The following is a 17,702-nucleotide window of genomic DNA, read 5'->3' on the forward strand; positions in this document are numbered from 1 at the left end:
GTGCATCAATGCACAAGAGTCCTGGGAAAGATGGTGGCTTCTTACGAAGCAATCCCATTCGGCAGATTCCACGCACAAACTTTTCAGTGGGATCTGCTGGACAAATGGTCCGGATCGCATCTGCAGATGCATCAGCGGATAACCTTATCGCCACGGACAAGGGTGTCTCTTCTGTGGTGGTTGCAGAGTGCTCATCTGTTAGAAGGCCGCAGATTCGGCATACAGGACTGGGTCCTGGTGACCACGGATGCCAGTCTGAGAGGCTGGGGAGCGGTCACACAGGGAAGAAACTTCCAGGGAGTATGGTCAAGCCTGGAGATGTCTCTTCACATAAATATACTGGAGCTAAGAGCGATTTACAATGCTCTAAGCCTGGCAAAACCCCTGCTTCAGGGTCAGCCGGTGTTGATCCAGTCGGACAACATCACGGCAGTCGCCCACGTAAACAGACAGGGCGGCACAAGAAGCAGGAGAGCAATGGCAGAAGCTGCAAGGATTCTTCGCTGGGCGGAAGATCATGTGATAGCACTGTCAGCAGTGTTCATTCCGGGAGTGGACAACTGGGAAGCAGGCTTCCTCAGCAGACACGATCTACACCCGGGAGAGTGGGGACTTCATCCAGAAGTCTTCCACATGATTGTGAACCGTTGGGAAAAACCAAAGGTGGATATGATGGCGTCTCGCCTCAACAAAAAACTGGACAGGTATTGCGCCAGGTCAAGAGACCCTCAGGCAATAGCTGTGGACGCTCTGGTAACACCGTGGGTGTTCCAGTCAGTGTATGTGTTTCCTCCTCTGCCTCTCATACCCAAAGTACTGAGAATTATACGGCAAAGGGGAGTAAGAACGATACTCGTGGCTCCGGATTGGCCAAGAAGAACTTGGTACCCGGAACTTCAGGAGATGCTCACGGAAAATCCGTGGCCTCTACTTAAAGACGGGACCTGATTCAGCAGGGACCGTGTCTATTCCAAGACTTACCGCGGCTGCGTTTGATGGCGTGGCGGTTGAACGCCGAATTCTAAGGGAAAAAGGCATTCCAGAAGAGGTCATTCCTACACTGGTTAAAGCCAGGAAGGAGGTGACTGCACAACATTATCACCGCATTTGGAGAAAATATGTTGCGTGGTGTGAGTCCAGGAAGGCCCCCACGGAGGAATTTCAATTGGGTCGATTCCTACATTTCCTGCAAACAGGATTGTCTATGGGCCTCAAGTTGGGGTCCATTAAGGTTCAAATTTCGGCCCTGTCGATTTTCTTCCAGAAAGAATTGGCTTCAGTTCCTGAAGTCCAGACTTTTGTAAAAGGAGTACTACATATACAGCCCCCGGTTGTGCCCCCAGTGGCTCCGTGGGACCTTAATGTAGTTTTGGATTTTCTCAAATCCCATTGGTTTGAGCCACTCAAATCGGCGGATTTGAAATATCTTACATGGAAAGTAACCATGCTACTGGCCCTGGCTTCAGCCAGGAGAGTGTCAGAATTGGCGGCTTTATCGTATAAAAGCCCATATCTGATTTTCCATTCGGACAGGGCAGAACTGCGGACGCGTCCTCATTTTCTGCCTAAGGTGGTGTCAGCGTTTCACCTGAACCAGCCTATTGTGGTGCCTGCGGCTACTAGCGATTTGGAGGATTCCAAGTTGCTGGACGTTGTCAGGGCATTGAAAATATATATTTCAAGGACGGCTGGAGTCAGAAAATCTGACAAGCTGTTTATACTGTATGCACCCAACAAGCTGGGTGCTCCTGCTTCTAAGCAGACGATTGCTCGTTGGATTTGTAGCACAATTCAACTTGCACATTCTGTGGCAGGCCTGCCACAGCCTAAATCTGTCAAGGCCCATTCCACAAGGAAGGTGGGCTCATCCTGGGCGGCTGCCCGAGGGGTCTCGGCATTACAACTCTGCCGAGCAGCTACGTGGTCGGGGGAGAACACGTTTGTAAAATTCTACAAATTTGATACCCTGGGTAAAGAGGACCTGGAGTTCTCTCATTCGGTGCTGCAGAGTCATCCGCACTCTCCCGCCCGTTTGGGAGCTTTGGTATAATCCCCATGGTCCTGACGGAGTCCCCAGCATCCACTAGGACGTTAGAGAAAATAAGATTTTACTTACCGATAAATCTATTTCTCGTAGTCCGTAGTGGATGCTGGGCGCCCATCCCAAGTGCGGATTGTCTGCAATACTTGTACATAGTTATTGTTACAAAAAAATCGGGTTGTTCTTGTTGTGAGCCGTCTGTTCAGAGGCTCCTACGTTGTCATACTGTTAACTGGGTTCAGATCACAAGTTGTACGGTGTGATTGGTGTGGCTGGTATGAGTCTTACCCGGGATTCAAAATCCTTCCTTATTGTGTACGCTCGTCCGGGCACAGTATCCTAACTGAGGCTTGGAGGAGGGTCATAGGGGGAGGAGCCAGTGCACACCACCTGATCCTAAAGCTTTATTTTTGTGCCCTGTCTCCTGCGGAGCCGCTAATCCCCATGGTCCTGACGGAGTCCCCAGCATCCACTACGGACTACGAGAAATAGATTTATCGGTAAGTAAAATCTTATTTTTAGTTAACCATTATGCTCCAAGGCAACATTTTAGGGAATCATAGGGGTAAATTTACTAAGAAACGTATTTTCTCTGACGTCCTAAGTGGATGCTGGGGACTCCGTAAGGACCATGGGGAATAGCGGCTCCGCAGGAGACAGGGCACAAAAGTAAAAGCTTTAGGATCAGGTGGTGTGCACTGGCTCCTCCCCCTATGACCCTCCTCCAAGCCTCAGTTAGGTTTTTGTGCCCGGCCGAGAAGGGTGCAATCTAGGTGGCTCTCCTAAAGAGCTGCTTAGAGTAAAAGTTTTGTTAGGTTTTTTATTTTCAGTGAGTCCTGCTGGCAACAGGCTCACTGCAACGAGGGACTTAGGGGAGAAGAAGTGAACTCACCTGCGTGCAGGATGGATTGGCTTCTTAGGCTACTGGACACTAGCTCCAGAGGGACGATCACAGGTACAGCCTGGATGGGTCACCGGAGCCGCGCCGCCGACCCCCTTGCAGATGCCGAAGAGAGAAGAGGTCCAGAAACCGGCGGCTGAAGACTTCTCAGTCTTCATGAGGTAGCGCACAGCACTGCAGCTGTGCGCCATTGCTCTCAGCACACTTCACACCAACGGTCACTGAGGGTGCAGGGCGCTGGGGGGGGCGCCCTGGGCAGCAATGAAAGTACCTATGCTGGCTAAAAATACATCACATATAGCCTCTGGGGCTATATGGATGTATTTAACCCCTGCCAGGTTGTCAGAAAAACAGGAGAAGAAGCCCGCCGAAAAGGGGGCGGGGCCTATTCTCCTCAGCACACAGCGCCATTTTCCTACACAGCTCCGCTGCTAGGAAGGCTCCCAGGCTCTCCCCTGCACTGCACTACAGAAACAGGGTTAAAACAGAGAGGGGGGGCATTTTATGTGGCGATATTATTATATATTAAGATGCTATAAGGGAAAACACTTATATAAGGTTGTCCCTGTATAATTATAGCGTTTTGGTGTGTGCTGGCAAACTCTCCCTCTGTCTCCCCAAAGGGCTAGTGGGGTCCTGTCCTCTATCAGAGCATTCCCTGTGTGTGTGCTGTGTGTCGGTACGTGTGTGTCGACATGTATGAGGACGATGTTGGTGAGGAGGCGGAGCAATTGCCTGTAATGGTGATGTCACTCTCTAGGGAGTCGACACCGGAATGGATGGCTTATTTAGGGAATTACGTGATAATGTCAACACGCTGCAAGGTCGGTTGACGACATGAGACGGCCGGCAAACCAATTAGTACCTGTCCAGGCGTCTCAAACACCGTCAGGGGCTTTAAAACGCTCATTACCTCAGTCGGCCGACACAGACACGGACACTGACTCCAGTGTCGACGGTGAAGAAACAAACGTATTTTCCATTAGGGCCACACGTTACATGTTAAGGGCAATGAAGGAGGTGTTACATATTTCTGATACTACAAGTACCACAAAAAAGGGTATTATGTGGGGTGTGAAAAAACTACCTGTAGTTTTTCCTGAATCAGATAAATTAAATGAAGTGTGTGATGATGCGTGGGTTTCCCCCGATAGAAAATTATTGGCGTTATACCCTTTCCCGCCAGAAGTTAGGGCGCGTTGGGAAACACCCCCTAGGGTGGATAAGGCGCTCACACGCTTATCAAAACAAGTGGCGTTACCGTCTCCAGATACGGCCGCCCTCAAGGAGCCAGCTGATAGGAGGCTGGAAAATATCCTAAAAAGTATATACACACATACTGGTGTTATACTGCGACCAGCGATCGCCTCAGCCTGGAATAGAGCATTTAAAGGATGCATTTCTATATATGCGAGATGCACAGAGGGATATTTGCACTCTGGCATCAAGAGTAAGTGCGATGTCCATGTCTGCCAGAAGATGTTTATGGACACGACAGTGGTCAGGTGATGCAGATTCCAAACGGCACATGGAAGTATTGCCGTATAAAGGGGAGGAGTTTTTTGGGGTCGGTCCATCGGACCTGGTGGCCACGGCAACAGCTGGAAAATCCACCTTTTTTACCCCAAGTCACATCTCAGCAGAAAAAGACACCGTCTTTTCAGCCTCAGTCCTTTCATCCCCATAAGGGCAAGCGGGCAAAGGCCAGTCATATCTGCCCAGGGGTAGAGGAAAGGGAAGAAGACTGCAGCAGGCAGCCCCTTCCCAGGAACAGAAGCCCTCCACCGCTTCTGCCAAGTCCTCAGCATGACGCTGGGGCCGTACAAGCGGACTCAGGTGCGGTGGGGGGTCGTCTCAAGAGTTTCAGCACGCAGTGGGCTCACTCGCAAGTGGACCCCTGGATCCTACAAGTAGTATCCCAGGGGTACAGATTGGAGATTCGAGACGTCTCCCCCTCGCAGGTTCCTGAAGTCTGCTTTACCAACGTCTCCCTCCGACAGGGAGGCAGTATTGGAAACAATTCACAAGCTGTATTCCCAGCAGGTGATAATCAAAGTACCCCTCCTACAACAAGGAAAGGGGTATTATTCCACACTATTTGTGGTACTGAAGCCAGACGGCTCGGTGAGACCTATTCTAAATCTGAAATCTTTGAACACTTACATACAAAGGTTCAAATCAAGATGGAGTCACTCAGAGCAGTGATAGCGAACCAGGAAGAAGGGGACTATATGGTGTCCCTGGACATCAAGGATGCTTACCTCCATGTCCCAATTTGCCCTTCTCACCAAGGGTACCTCAGGTTCGTGGTACAGAACTGTCACTATCAGTTTCAGACGCTGCCGTTTGGATTGTCCACGGCACCCCGGGTCTTTACCAAGGTAATGGCCGAAATGATGATTCTTCTTCAAAGAAAAGGCGTCTTAATTATCCCTTACTTGGACGATCTCCTGATAAGGGCAAGGTCCAGAGAACAGTTGGAGGTCGGAGTAGCACTATCTCAAGTAGTTCTACGACAGCACGGGTGGATTCTAAATATTCCAAAATCGCAGCTGATTCCGACGACACGTCTGCTGTTCCTAGGGATGATTCTGGACACAGTCCAGAAAAAGGTGTTTCTCCCGGAGGAGAAAGCCAGGGAGTTATCCGAGCTAGTCAGAAACCTCCTAAAACCAGGCCAAGTGTCAGTGCATCAATGCACAAGAGTCCTGGGAAAAATGGTGGCTTCTTACGAAGCGATTCCATTCGGCAGATTTCACGCAAGAATTTTTCAGTGGGATCTGCTGGACGAATGGTCCGGATCGCATCTTCAGATGCATCAGCGGATAATCCTGTCTCCAAGGACAAGGGTGTCTCTTCTGTGGTGGCTGCAGAGTGCTCATCTACTAGAGGGCAGCAGATTCGGCATTCAGGACTGGGTCCTGGTGACCACGGATGCCAGCCTGAGAGGCTGGGGAGCAGTCACACAGGGAAGAAATTTCCAAGGAGTGTGGTCAAGTCTGGAGACTTCTCTCCACATAAATATACTGGAGCTAAGGGCAAATTACAATGCTCTGAGCCTAGGAAGACCTCTGCTTCAAAGTCAACCGGTGCTGATCCAGTCGGACAACATCACGGCAGTCGCCCACGTAAACAGACAGGGCGGCACAAGAAGCAGGAGGGAAATGGCAGCAAGGATTCTTCGCGGGGCGAAAAATCATGTGATAACACTGTCAGCGGTGTTCATTCCGGGAGTGGACAACTGGGAAGCAGACTTCCTCAGCAGGCACGACCTCCACCCGGGAGAGTGGGGACTTCATCTGGAAGTCTTCCACATGATTGTGAACCGTTGGGAAAGACCAAAGGTGGACATGATGGCGTCCCGTCTGAACAAAAAACTGGACAGGTATTGCGCCAGGTCAAGAGAACCTCAGGCAATAGCTGGGACGCTCTGGTAACACCGTGGGTGTACCAGTCGGTGTATGTGTTCCCTCCTCTGCCTCTCATACCCAAGGTACTGAGAATTATAAGACAGAGAGGAGTAAGAACTATACTCGTGGCTCCGGATTGGCCAAGAAGGACGTGGTACCCGGAACTTCAAGAGATACTAAGAAGGGACTTGCTTCAGCAAGGATCATGTCTGTTCCAAGACTTACCGCGGCTGCGTTTGACGGCATGGCGGTTGAACGCCGGATCCTAAGGGAAAAAGGCATTCCGGAAGAGGTCATCCCTACCCTGGTCAGAGCCAGGAAGGAGGTGACCGCACAACATTATCACCGCATTTGGCGAAAATATGTTGCATGGTGTGAGGCCAAGAAGGCCCCCACGGAGAAATTTCAACTCGGTCGATTCCTGCATTTCCTACAAACAGGAGTGTCTATGGGCCTCAAATTGGGGTCCATTAAGGTTCAAATTTCGGCCCTGTCGATTTTCTTCCAGAAAGAATTGGCTTCAGTTCCTGAAGTCCAGAAGTTTGTCAAGGGAGTACTGCATATACAACCCCCTTTTGTGCCTCCAGTGGCACTGTGGGATCTCAACGTAGTTCTGGGATTCCTCAAATCACATTGGTTTAAACCGCTCAAATCTGTGGATTTGAAATATCTCACATGGAAAGTGACCATGCTGTTGGCCCTGGCCTCGGCCAGGCGAGTGTCAGAATTGGCGGCTTTGTCTCACAAAAGCCCATATCTGATTGTCCATTCGGACAGGGCAGAGCTGCGGACTCGTCCCCAGTTTCTCCCTAAGGTGGTGTCAGCGTTTCAACTGAACCAGCTTATTGTGGTACCTGCGGCTACTAGGGACTTGGAGGACTCCAAGTTGCTAGATGTTGTCAGGGCCCTGAAAATATAGGTTTCCAGGACGGCTGGAGTCAGGAAAACTGACTTGCTGTTATCCTGTATGCACCCAACAAACTGGGTGCTCTTGCTTCTAAGCAGACGATTGCTAGTTGGATGTGTAGTACAATTCAGCTTGCACATTCTGTGGCAGGCCTGCCACAGCCAAAATATGTAAATGCCCATTCCACAAGGAAGGTGGGCTCATCTTGGGCGGCTGCCCGAGGGGTCTCGGCTTTACAACTTTGCCGAGCTGCTACTTGGTCAGGGGCAAACACGTTTGCAAAATTCTACAAATTTGATACCCTGGCTGAGGAGGACCTGGAGTTCTCTCATTCGGTGCTGCAGAGTCATCCGCACTCTCCCGCCCGTTTGGGAGCTTTGGTATAATCCCCATGGTCCTTACGGAGTCCCCAGCATCCACTTAGGACGTCAGAGAAAATAAGAATTTACTTACCGATAATTCTATTTCTCGTAGTCCGTAGTGGATGCTGGGCGCCCATCCCAAGTGCGGATTGTCTGCAATACTTGTACATAGTTATTGTTACAAAAATCGGGTTATTATTGTTGTGAGCCATCTTTTCAGAGGCTCCGCTGTTATCATGCTGTTAACTGGGTTCAGATCACAGGTTGTACAGTGTGATTGGTGTGGCTGGTATGAGTCTTACCCGGGATTCAAAATCCTTCCTTATTGTGTACACTCGTCCGGGCACAGTATCCTAACTGAGGCTTGGAGGAGGGTCATAGGGGGAGGAGCCAGTGCACACCACCTGATCCTAAAGCTTTTACTTTTGTGCCCTGTCTCCTGCGGAGCCGCTATTCCCCATGGTCCTTACGGAGTCCCCAGCATCCACTACGGACTACGAGAAATAGAATTATCGGTAAGTAAATTCTTATTTTCCCGTTTGAGGTCAAAGTTCAATCACGAATGACATCGAAAGTGTAAATATGCAACTTTTTGAATTGATTACGACTAATTTACTAAGCTGCCGTATTCTGCATTTTCGGTTTTTCCGATGTCGATGTCATTCGGTTTTTTAGGCAGTGTTTTACGTGAGTGACTTGTAAAACACTGCCGACTTTAATACAATGAATCTCGGCCGGATCTGAGAGATCCGTGCTGGGCTTCATTGTGCACCTTGTAAAAAAAATTAAAAATGTTTAACTTTAAAAAAAAAATTGCGTGGGGTCCCCCCTCCTAAGCCAAACCAGCCTGGTCCTGGTTGCAAAAATATGGGGGAAAAATTGACAGGGGTTCCCCCATATTTAAACAACCAGCACCGGGCTCTGCGCCTGGTCCTGGTTCCAAAAATACGGGGGACAAAAAGCGTAGGGGTCCCCCGTATTTTTGAAACCAGCACCGGGCTCCACTAGCTGGACAGATAATGCCACAGCCGGGGGTCACTTTTATACAGTGCCTTGCGGCCGTGGCATCAAATATCCAACTAGTCACCCCTGTCCGGGGTCGTCAAGGGGTCGTCCCCCCCAGCCACCCAAGGGCCAGGGGTGAAGCCCGAGGCTGTCCCCCCCCCCATCCAATGGGCTGCGGATGGGGGGCTGATAGCCTTTGTTGAAAGTTATGAATATTGTTTTTAGTAGCAGTACTACAAGTCCCAGCAAGCCTCCCCCGCAAGCTGGTACTTGGAGAACCACAAGTACCAGCATGCGGCGGAAAACCGGGCCCGCTGGTACCTGTAGTACTACTACTAAAAAAATACCCCAATAAAGACATTACACACACACCTTGAAAGTATAACTTTAATGCATACATACACACCACCATATACACATACTTACCTTATGTTCACACGAGGGTCGGTCCTCTTCTCCATGTAGAATCCAAGGTGTACCTGTTGAAAAAATCCTACTCATCAAATCCAGTGTAGTGGGCTCCTCGGGTAATCGATTTGTAATCCACGTACTTGTAAAAATAAAAAAACGGGACACCCGACCACGAACTGAAAGGGGCCCCATGTTTCACATGGGACCCCTTTCCCCGAATGCCAGAAACCCCCTCTGACTGATGTCTAAGTGGGTTTCTTCAGCCAATCAGGGAGCGCCACGTTGTGGCACCCACCTGATCGGCTGTGTGCTCCTGTACTGTCTGACAGGCGGCACACGGCAGTGTTACAATGTAGCGCCTATGCGCTCCATTGTAACCAATGGTGGGAACTTTCTGCTCAGCGGTTGACCGAAAGTGACCTCACCGCTGACCACAAAGTTCCCACCATTGGTATATTTTACTGTTATTGAAGACATTCAGGATATGGGGCCTGATTCTGTGCCACACACAATCTGCACGCAATGCCATTAGTTGAGTGATTATATGCAACTGTGCAATAATTTCTGATAACCCCTACAGTGCATGCATTACACAGAGTACACACACACAGGTGCTGCTGTCGGCTCAGGCGGTATCAGAAATGTGGCAGAAAAGTGATGGGCGGAGACTGGGAGGTGGCTTCTAACACGCAGAAGTGGTCCAGTGTTACGGGAGCATTGCTGGCCTGTCAGTGAAAGTGACGTTTACAGTCGCAGACAAAGGAGGCCATGGTCAGATGGAGATATGGATCCCGCCATAGGCCTGGTGGGTGGCCTCTAAGAATGCACTGAGTGGGCACAGGAGCAATGAGTGGCCATCTCTATCCTTGCACATGGGCCGCATGGATGTACACAGGGGAATGAGTTTGAAGCGGCAATTGCATAAACCCACTGACAGGCTACTGCCAATATATGCTGCTGCGTGTGCTTTTCCTATGACTCCCCATGGTGTCTGATGCGACAAATGTTCCTTATTGATGACATTTATAGAAGTCACTTCTTTTTGAATTTTATCTCATGAAAGTACAATAGTAAATGAGCAACATATTGGAGACAGAACACAGCTGTGTGCCAGTAGCTCACCAGCCCAGTAGGCGTTTGATGCACACTAGTGTACAGAGGATTGTGATGCTTACTTACATTTCTGGGCATTATAGATAGGATCTTGTCAGTCTTTCTTTTATAATGATGGTGTGTTTTCTGTCTCCAACAGCAAGGGATGCCCACAAGCCACCTGTGTTCATAGAAAAACTACAGAACACGGGAGTGGCTGAAGGATACCCAGTGAGACTGGAGTGTCGTGTCACCGGGATTCCCCTTCCACAAATATTCTGGAAGAAAGAAAATGATTCGCTGACATACAACACAGAACGAGTCAGGTTGGTATTGTCACTATAACGCTCTCTTGGTAATCTTATAATACATGTAGGCTTATGGAAAGACATATCTTTAATACAAGTTACTTTTAAATGGGAAATTGTACTTGGCGTGTAATAAAATATATTACAGACAAATAAGAGTACTCTGAGATCTACAATCTCCATCAAGTGTTCTGTTGTATTCCTTGATGCTGTAACTACTACTCACTCATAATAGTAACTGTTAAGAAACAAAGTTATTAAAAGAACATTTTTTTTCCCTATGGTTTGTCTTACATGCACCAGACAATGGAGTGTAAATTAATGGTATGTTTTATGATTGTACTATCTATCCATTCATTTCAAACCTGCAAATGTTTATTGTTGCCGAAATTATCAGCAATGTTTTTGGTTGTAATTATTATCTTTTTTTCCCCAGCATGCATCAAGATAACTATGGTTACCTCTGTCTACTAATTCAAGGTACCATTAAAGAGGATGCTGGCTGGTACACTGTATCAGCAAAGAATGAGGCTGGCATTGTATCGTGTACTGCCAGACTTGATATACACAGTAAGTCTTCACCTGCACCTCCTGAGCTAATGAGTTCCTATTAGTAGCTGTATATTCTGTGCACTTTTTTCAGGAAATACAATATTGTTATAGGAAAAAAACAGTAATCACTTATGCAGTACTCACAGAAATCATACCTCGTTTTTTCAGAAGACTTTTAATATCCTGAAAATATCTCAAATGGGCAAAAAAGGGTCTTTTATTGATGTTACAAGAAAATGAAGTAATAGCAAATGAGCAAATTTTTTATTTTGTAACCACTACCAAGAACTACAGTGTAGTTCTTGCTTCAGAATTAATACCCTTTTCCACAACAGTATACACATAGGTTTTCATAATAAAATCTGCGCTTGAAAATGATAATACTTTTTTTTATGTTAGAATGAAATGCATATAATGTGAGTAATATGGTAGCTCAGCAAGATCCCATTTCAAAGTATCATTTGACAACCTACAACTTTATTTTAATTGTTTATCCATGTTGGGTAAATTGTGTGCTGTGTGGTGGAGAAATAAGCACATTAATGCTATTTCCAGGGGAATCCAAGTCTTCTTTCAAACAAAAAAAGGTATAATTTATGCAGTTACTGTATAAACACTCACTGATGCTGATTCATTCTACATATCATGAAAAAGCTGTATACAGATATGTCCTCATACATCATTGCTATAATCACGCCAACAGCCCCTCTTAGGACGCCAGGCCGAGTGATAATCTTCTAGCTTTGGGCATCTGTTTTACCGAAAATGCGTCTTAGTCGCAACACAATGCGACCTTTGCGACTAGGACGCACAAGGTGACTGCTGATTATTGACACTTGTATATCTGTGTTCGACTGAGTCTCTGAATCTGTACACAAAGTGCTGCAATGCAGCAGCCGCAGCTTTGTTTCCGTTGTGCTCCATATACAGACTCAGTAACACACAGTATACAAGTGTAATATATTAAATTAATCAGCACAGTCTCCTCGTATGTCCTAGTCACATTGCGTTATGACTAAAATGCTTTTCGGCAAAAAAAAGATGCACAGCCATGTGGCCCATACTCACTATGCGACAGGGGCTAGGTCGGCACATAGTCAGTATCGCAAGCACACTCATTATATGCTTGCGATGCTGACTATGGGGGTAATTCCAAGTTGATCGCAGCAGGATATTTTTTAGCAGTTGGGCAAAACCATGTGCACTGCAGGGGGGGGCAGATATAACATTTGCAGAGAGTTAGATTTGGGTTGGTTATTTTGTTTCTGTGCAGGGTAAATACTGGCTGCTTTATTTTTACACTGCAATTTAGATTGCAGATTGAACACACCACACCCAAATCTCTCTCTCTCTGCACATGTTATATCTGCCTCCCCTGCAGTGCACATGGTTTTGCGCAACTGCTAAAAAATTTCCTGCTGCGATCAACTTGGAATTACCCCCTATGTGCGATTTTGGCTATGTGTCAATTTTTACTATCTCTTCTATAGAGATAGTCAAAATTTACTTGCCTGCACAGTCTATCTAGTCTTGCGATGCCGACCGCATGGGACCGCGCATCGTCATCGAATCGGGATCACAAGGTGAAAATATCTCACTGTGTACACACCATGAGCTTGACATGGGTCTGGCGCTGCATGGCATATTGAGGCTAGATGTATGAGAAGGCATCTGTATTTGTAATCCGTCTATAAGATGACATTGGCCAGTTTTCCAGAAGTCACAATTAGATATAAAACACAATGGGGTATATTCAATTGAAGTCGGATCCATTCCGGCATTCATTTGTCGAAATGGATCCGACCTTGGCTATTCAATGCAATCTCAATTCGACTTTAAAAAAAGTCGAATTGAGTTGCGGGAGATGAGACGGGGAGAGCCGCGGGCAGACGGGGGAGAGCAGCGCTACAGCAGCATAGCCGGAGGATGTATCACAGCCGCCGCTCATAGCAGTGTCCACCCGGCTCCAGCAAGCGAGACTTTGCTCGCTGGAGCCGGGTGGACGCTGCTGTGTGCGGTGACTGTGACACATCCTTCGGCTATGCTGCCGCTGCTGTAGCGCTGCTCTTCCCAGTCTGCCTGCGGCTCTCCCCCGTCTCTGCTCCCGCATCGCAGCCACCACTCACGGCAGCGTCCACCCGACTCCAGCAAGCGAGGTCTTGCTTGCTGGAGCCGGGTGGATGCTGCTGCGAGCGGCGGCTGTGATACATCCTCCGGCGCTGCTCTCCCCCGTCTCTGCTCCCGCATCTCAGTTCGTCTTTCTAAAAGTCAAATTGAGATTGTCGAAAAGGGACAAGCACGCGGATCGGCAGCTATTCCGCCGATCCTCGTGCTTTTCGACAAGTTGAATTCCTCGACTTGTCGAATAATTTTGGGTTAGACTGAATAGGTCGGAACCCCTTCCGACCTAAAAAGTCGAAAACTGCCATATTTTCGACAGACGACAGCTTTCAACTTCAATTGAATATACCACAATTACTGTACAAATATGTTGCAGTTTTTATGTATCAAAATAATTGTCGCAGCTATTTCCCAGTACAGGTCATATGTAACCTAAAAATACTCATCCTACTATATGTGTCATTTGTTACAAATGTCAGCCGTTGAATATCTTTGTGGTTCTCCTGTACAGCGACTGCCTCTACTTGTCCAATACCAACTTTCACTGCTTCTTCACAGCTCAGTATCAACAATCACACACTCCCAAAACGAGGAAAGTACGGCCTTCCACTAGTCGGTATGCAGCACTTTCTGACCAAGGGCTGGACATCAAGGCAGCTTTCCTTCCAGAAGCAAACCCGGTGCACCTGCAGCCAGCACTGGTAGAGAGCGACGACCTGTAGATGGGACATGTGGGAACTTTTATGTAGAAGCCATAGGAGGAAGTCACCGGGAGCCAGCTCTTTCACATGGTATAACAAGTCAGACACGCCTTCATCTAACCTGATAGAGACATCTAATATTACACATATAATAAACTGCATATTCATTATATGTGTAAGCCATCTAGAACATAGGCTAGCAGGGATAAATCTTCTGTATTTATGGCACGTAAGTATCACTCACTCTTCTGCTCTATGAAAGGATCTCTTAGTTTATGCGCTCACATTTGTCTAAGAAAACAGGATTTCCCGACTCACTAGTGCCTTCAAAGTTCGGTAGGACAACAATGTGCAATGTTTTATGTCGGAATGCCTCAAACACCCAAATTATGTTTTTACATTTGTCCATTGCAAAGGGCTGTCGGGGTGAGATGCTAGAACGCTTCAGGAGTTTTAAAAAATAATAATCTGGCTTGCTTTTTTGTGTGTCATTGTATTGGCTATGATTGTGTTACTTAACCTTGGACACCAGCAGAAAAAAAGTCAAAGTATCAGAGGATCTGAGAAGACGAGCCAAGCAGTCAGAGGATGTAGCTGGCTATGGACTTGGTACTCTCTAAGACAGCAGAAAAAACTCCTCATATCCTCTACACTTGTTTCCACTATTTACTGTACATGAGGAGACTTTTAGATGGCAGGGGATAGCAGATATAATGTATGATTCTTGCTATGTACTCAATACCCGATAGCCTTTCTACAGCTTTTAATTAAGCTTAATATCCATTAAATGAAGACATTGAAGAAACCTCACCACAGCCCAGTAAATAATGGGGCTTGTTACAAGGTAGGAAAGTAGAGTAACCGGAGTCAGGATATCAATTGAGTTTTGGGATTCTTGCCGGGTGGCCTGTTGCAGTTCTAAACAAACCCTGACAAGATACAGAGACATGAAAGCTAGTGCTCCCTACAGGATACAGTCTGATGAATTGTAGGGTTTTCTTGAATAGAAGATAGTGGCCTTCCATGCACAAGGTCAGCGTTGTGGACAGTGTCATGCGTAATGTTTACAGAGTCTAGTCAAGATCTAAAAAACCATTTAAACTTAGTGTAAGAAAAGGGAAATATTTGCTTGGAATTTATTAGATGATTAGTGAAAGTGAAGATGACGAGTTTGAGTGTTTTATCATTCAGTGAATGTTTAACATACAAGATGCTGTAGCATCCTTCCCACAGCAGGAGGTTTGACAATAATTATATATCGGGAAGATGAAAAGCAGTACTAAATAAATAGATGAACTTGTGTAAAACAAGACGCCTGTACGTTGAGTCTCTGTATGGAATGTTTATGGTAAGACAAGGTTACATCCACGCAGCGCGGCTCACCAGTGTCGAAGTTATTGTGAAGCATGATCTGATCTGTTTACATGAGCTGGAGGTGATGAACAGATTGTTTACCAGTGATGCAAATTACCTGACCCAGACAGTTTATCAATAGCCTTCTCAATCAGCTATGGTAAGTCATATAAACTAGAATGAGTAGCAGAATGTTGGATGTATTCATGAGAGAGCTCAGACTCTGTGTAATCTCTTATTGTACAGAGGAGTCGGTGGAAATGCTGCTTTTTGCAGTAAAACAGGAACGCTACTTCACAGAGTACCCAGCTGAGTCTGAACTCTTATGAGACTCTCTCACTGTAGTGGCTCTGTAGCCATTCCTATGTCGTCTAAGCCATTTACTAAACAGCAGTAAGAAGACAGCACAGACACACTGTCAGCACTCAGTAGAAGTTTACAGTTATTTAAACGTGATAAAACAATCAGCACATAGAAAACTGTTGGTCAGCTACCTCTCAGTATTGATACAACACTGCCAGTTTATGCAATATACCACTGATAGAGAGAGATATATATATATATATATATATATATATATATAGCTGCTGCTTGTCGTATATCTCCCCAGGGTAAAGACATGCTCTCAAGCCAGTGTGCTAATTGCAGCATATTTAGTTAACATAGGCCACGAGCTAGAGTAAGTGCCAGCATGCTTTCCACAGTAGTATGAATGCCTTAATGTCGGTGAAAGGAAAAGTCTGAAGACACTGATAATAGAAGGTATTATCAGTGAATGAAGATAATAAACCACCCTTCTCATGACATGCAATACATAGACGTACAGTGAGATTCATAAAAGGATAAGATGACATATAAGAGTTATTGCCTTCAGTGACAGCAGACCTTCCATGGTTGTGGGTTTGCAGGTGTTACTTGTTCGAGAATACATGTTATACAATCACCAGATAAAGCCAAACAAGTTGATTCAAATATTAATGGTACATACGTAATTCGCCAAGGAAAAAAAAGCAACACTGTATACCTTGTTCAAAGCATTATTTATGTTTTATCTCAGTTATATTACATATGTATCATTTTTTTACACACATATATAATAACTCACCATATGTTATGCTGTAGGACATTAGGGGCTTTTTATACAAATCTTTAGTCATTTTTTCTTAACTTTTTTGTAGTGTGACAGCACAGTACAGGTTTTGGTGCTGTATTTAAGCAGTTAGAAGTATATGCGTTATTTGAATTACACCATAGATATATATATATGGCTATGTCTTCCAAGGTGTGCAGTTCTTGTACCAACACATGCCTTTTATTGCATTTTAAAACTAGATGTTGTTATTCCATAAACCACCAGTAGAGGGATGGGAACACATTAAACATATACAGTGTATGTGTACTGACAACATACATGCTACGGCATCAGACTGCGCTAGGGAGGGTTTTACTTATGGAATAGCTCAACATTGTCTACATCGCTTCCTAATTTTCTGCTAAAAACTTTTTTTTATCATCTGCCAATACACCTCTAATATGACTTGTTATTTAGAAAATGATTCATTTCACCTGTGTTATTCTGCCACCACCATGTATCTGTATTTATAGAAAATGCCTCCATCTGTGTGTATGGGTCATGTCATGAGTTGAGACAATTTGAAGTTTAACAAAGTCTGTTAAATAACAAAAACAAATGTACTTTTGTGGGATAAGGTTCTTATGATAATTGCTATGCAAGGATTTAAATAAAGATTGTTTCTTCAAAACACGTTTTTCCACTGAAGGTTTATTTTCATAATTCATACAGATTTCCGTGCAAGGGGATGTGAGTGAGACTATCCCTGATACATTACCCCCCACATCTCCTGTTACTATTATTATCCTGTGCGCAGACAGTTTCCTAATGTGGTGTTATAGTTTTCATCATCAGAAGCTATTCTTGCTAGGCAATAAAGCCTTTTTCCATTCTTCCCTTCACACTAACTGCCATATGAGGACTAGTTCCTGCATGAGGCCCGTAGCTTAGTGATACACATCTATGGAAGTCAAGACAACAAATCACCAACTGACTGATTTAACCTACATTAATTTGTTATTCTGCTTTGGATAGTACATAATTCATATAATTTACAAGTCTTAAGCTGGGTGTACACACAGTCGTCGGCCTGCTCTCCCGATATCGGATAAAGGCGACGATTGTATAGGTCGGGATCAGGAGATTGCATCTTATGTGCTGCACAGCCCACCTGATCCCATAGAGAAGCCGCATGAGATAGTCTCACCTCCACTCCCGGCTCCGCTGCTTCTAACGCCGCTCACAAGGGGTCCGCTGGGCGCACTGCTTGGCTGATCAGAAAGCTGTAAGCCAATCATACCGAGGGTGTGTGTACCCAGCTTTACTTATCCTATATAATTAAGGGCTAAAGCTGATCCTCACCTTTATGGGGGGAATTCAAGTGTTTTGCGTGAGACTCTATGCAAATACTGCTACAGAACACTTGTTTGTATGGTGTATATCAGTCATTCTGAATATCCAAAGAC

General features: G+C 45.9%; 1 protein-coding gene across 3 annotated transcripts in view; it reads left to right on the plus strand.

Moving 5' to 3' along the window:
• The window catches only part of PALLD (palladin, cytoskeletal associated protein), a 759,036-nt gene extending 742,107 nt beyond the window's left edge, over nucleotides 1-16,929 (plus strand). For all 3 annotated transcript variants that reach the window (XM_063920614.1, XM_063920615.1, XM_063920616.1), the window contains 3 exons: nucleotides 10,290-10,455; nucleotides 10,874-11,007; nucleotides 13,669-16,929. In XM_063920614.1, the coding sequence (XP_063776684.1) occupies nucleotides 10,290-10,455; nucleotides 10,874-11,007; nucleotides 13,669-13,832 (464 nt within the window). In that variant the 3' untranslated portion in view covers nucleotides 13,833-16,929. The remainder of the gene's footprint in view (nucleotides 1-10,289; nucleotides 10,456-10,873; nucleotides 11,008-13,668) is intronic.
• Nucleotides 16,930-17,702: the final 773 nt, after the last annotated feature.

The sequence above is a fragment of the Pseudophryne corroboree genome, chromosome 1, assembly GCF_028390025.1.
Source record: "Pseudophryne corroboree isolate aPseCor3 chromosome 1, aPseCor3.hap2, whole genome shotgun sequence".
Classification (NCBI taxonomy): domain Eukaryota; kingdom Metazoa; phylum Chordata; class Amphibia; order Anura; family Myobatrachidae; genus Pseudophryne; species Pseudophryne corroboree.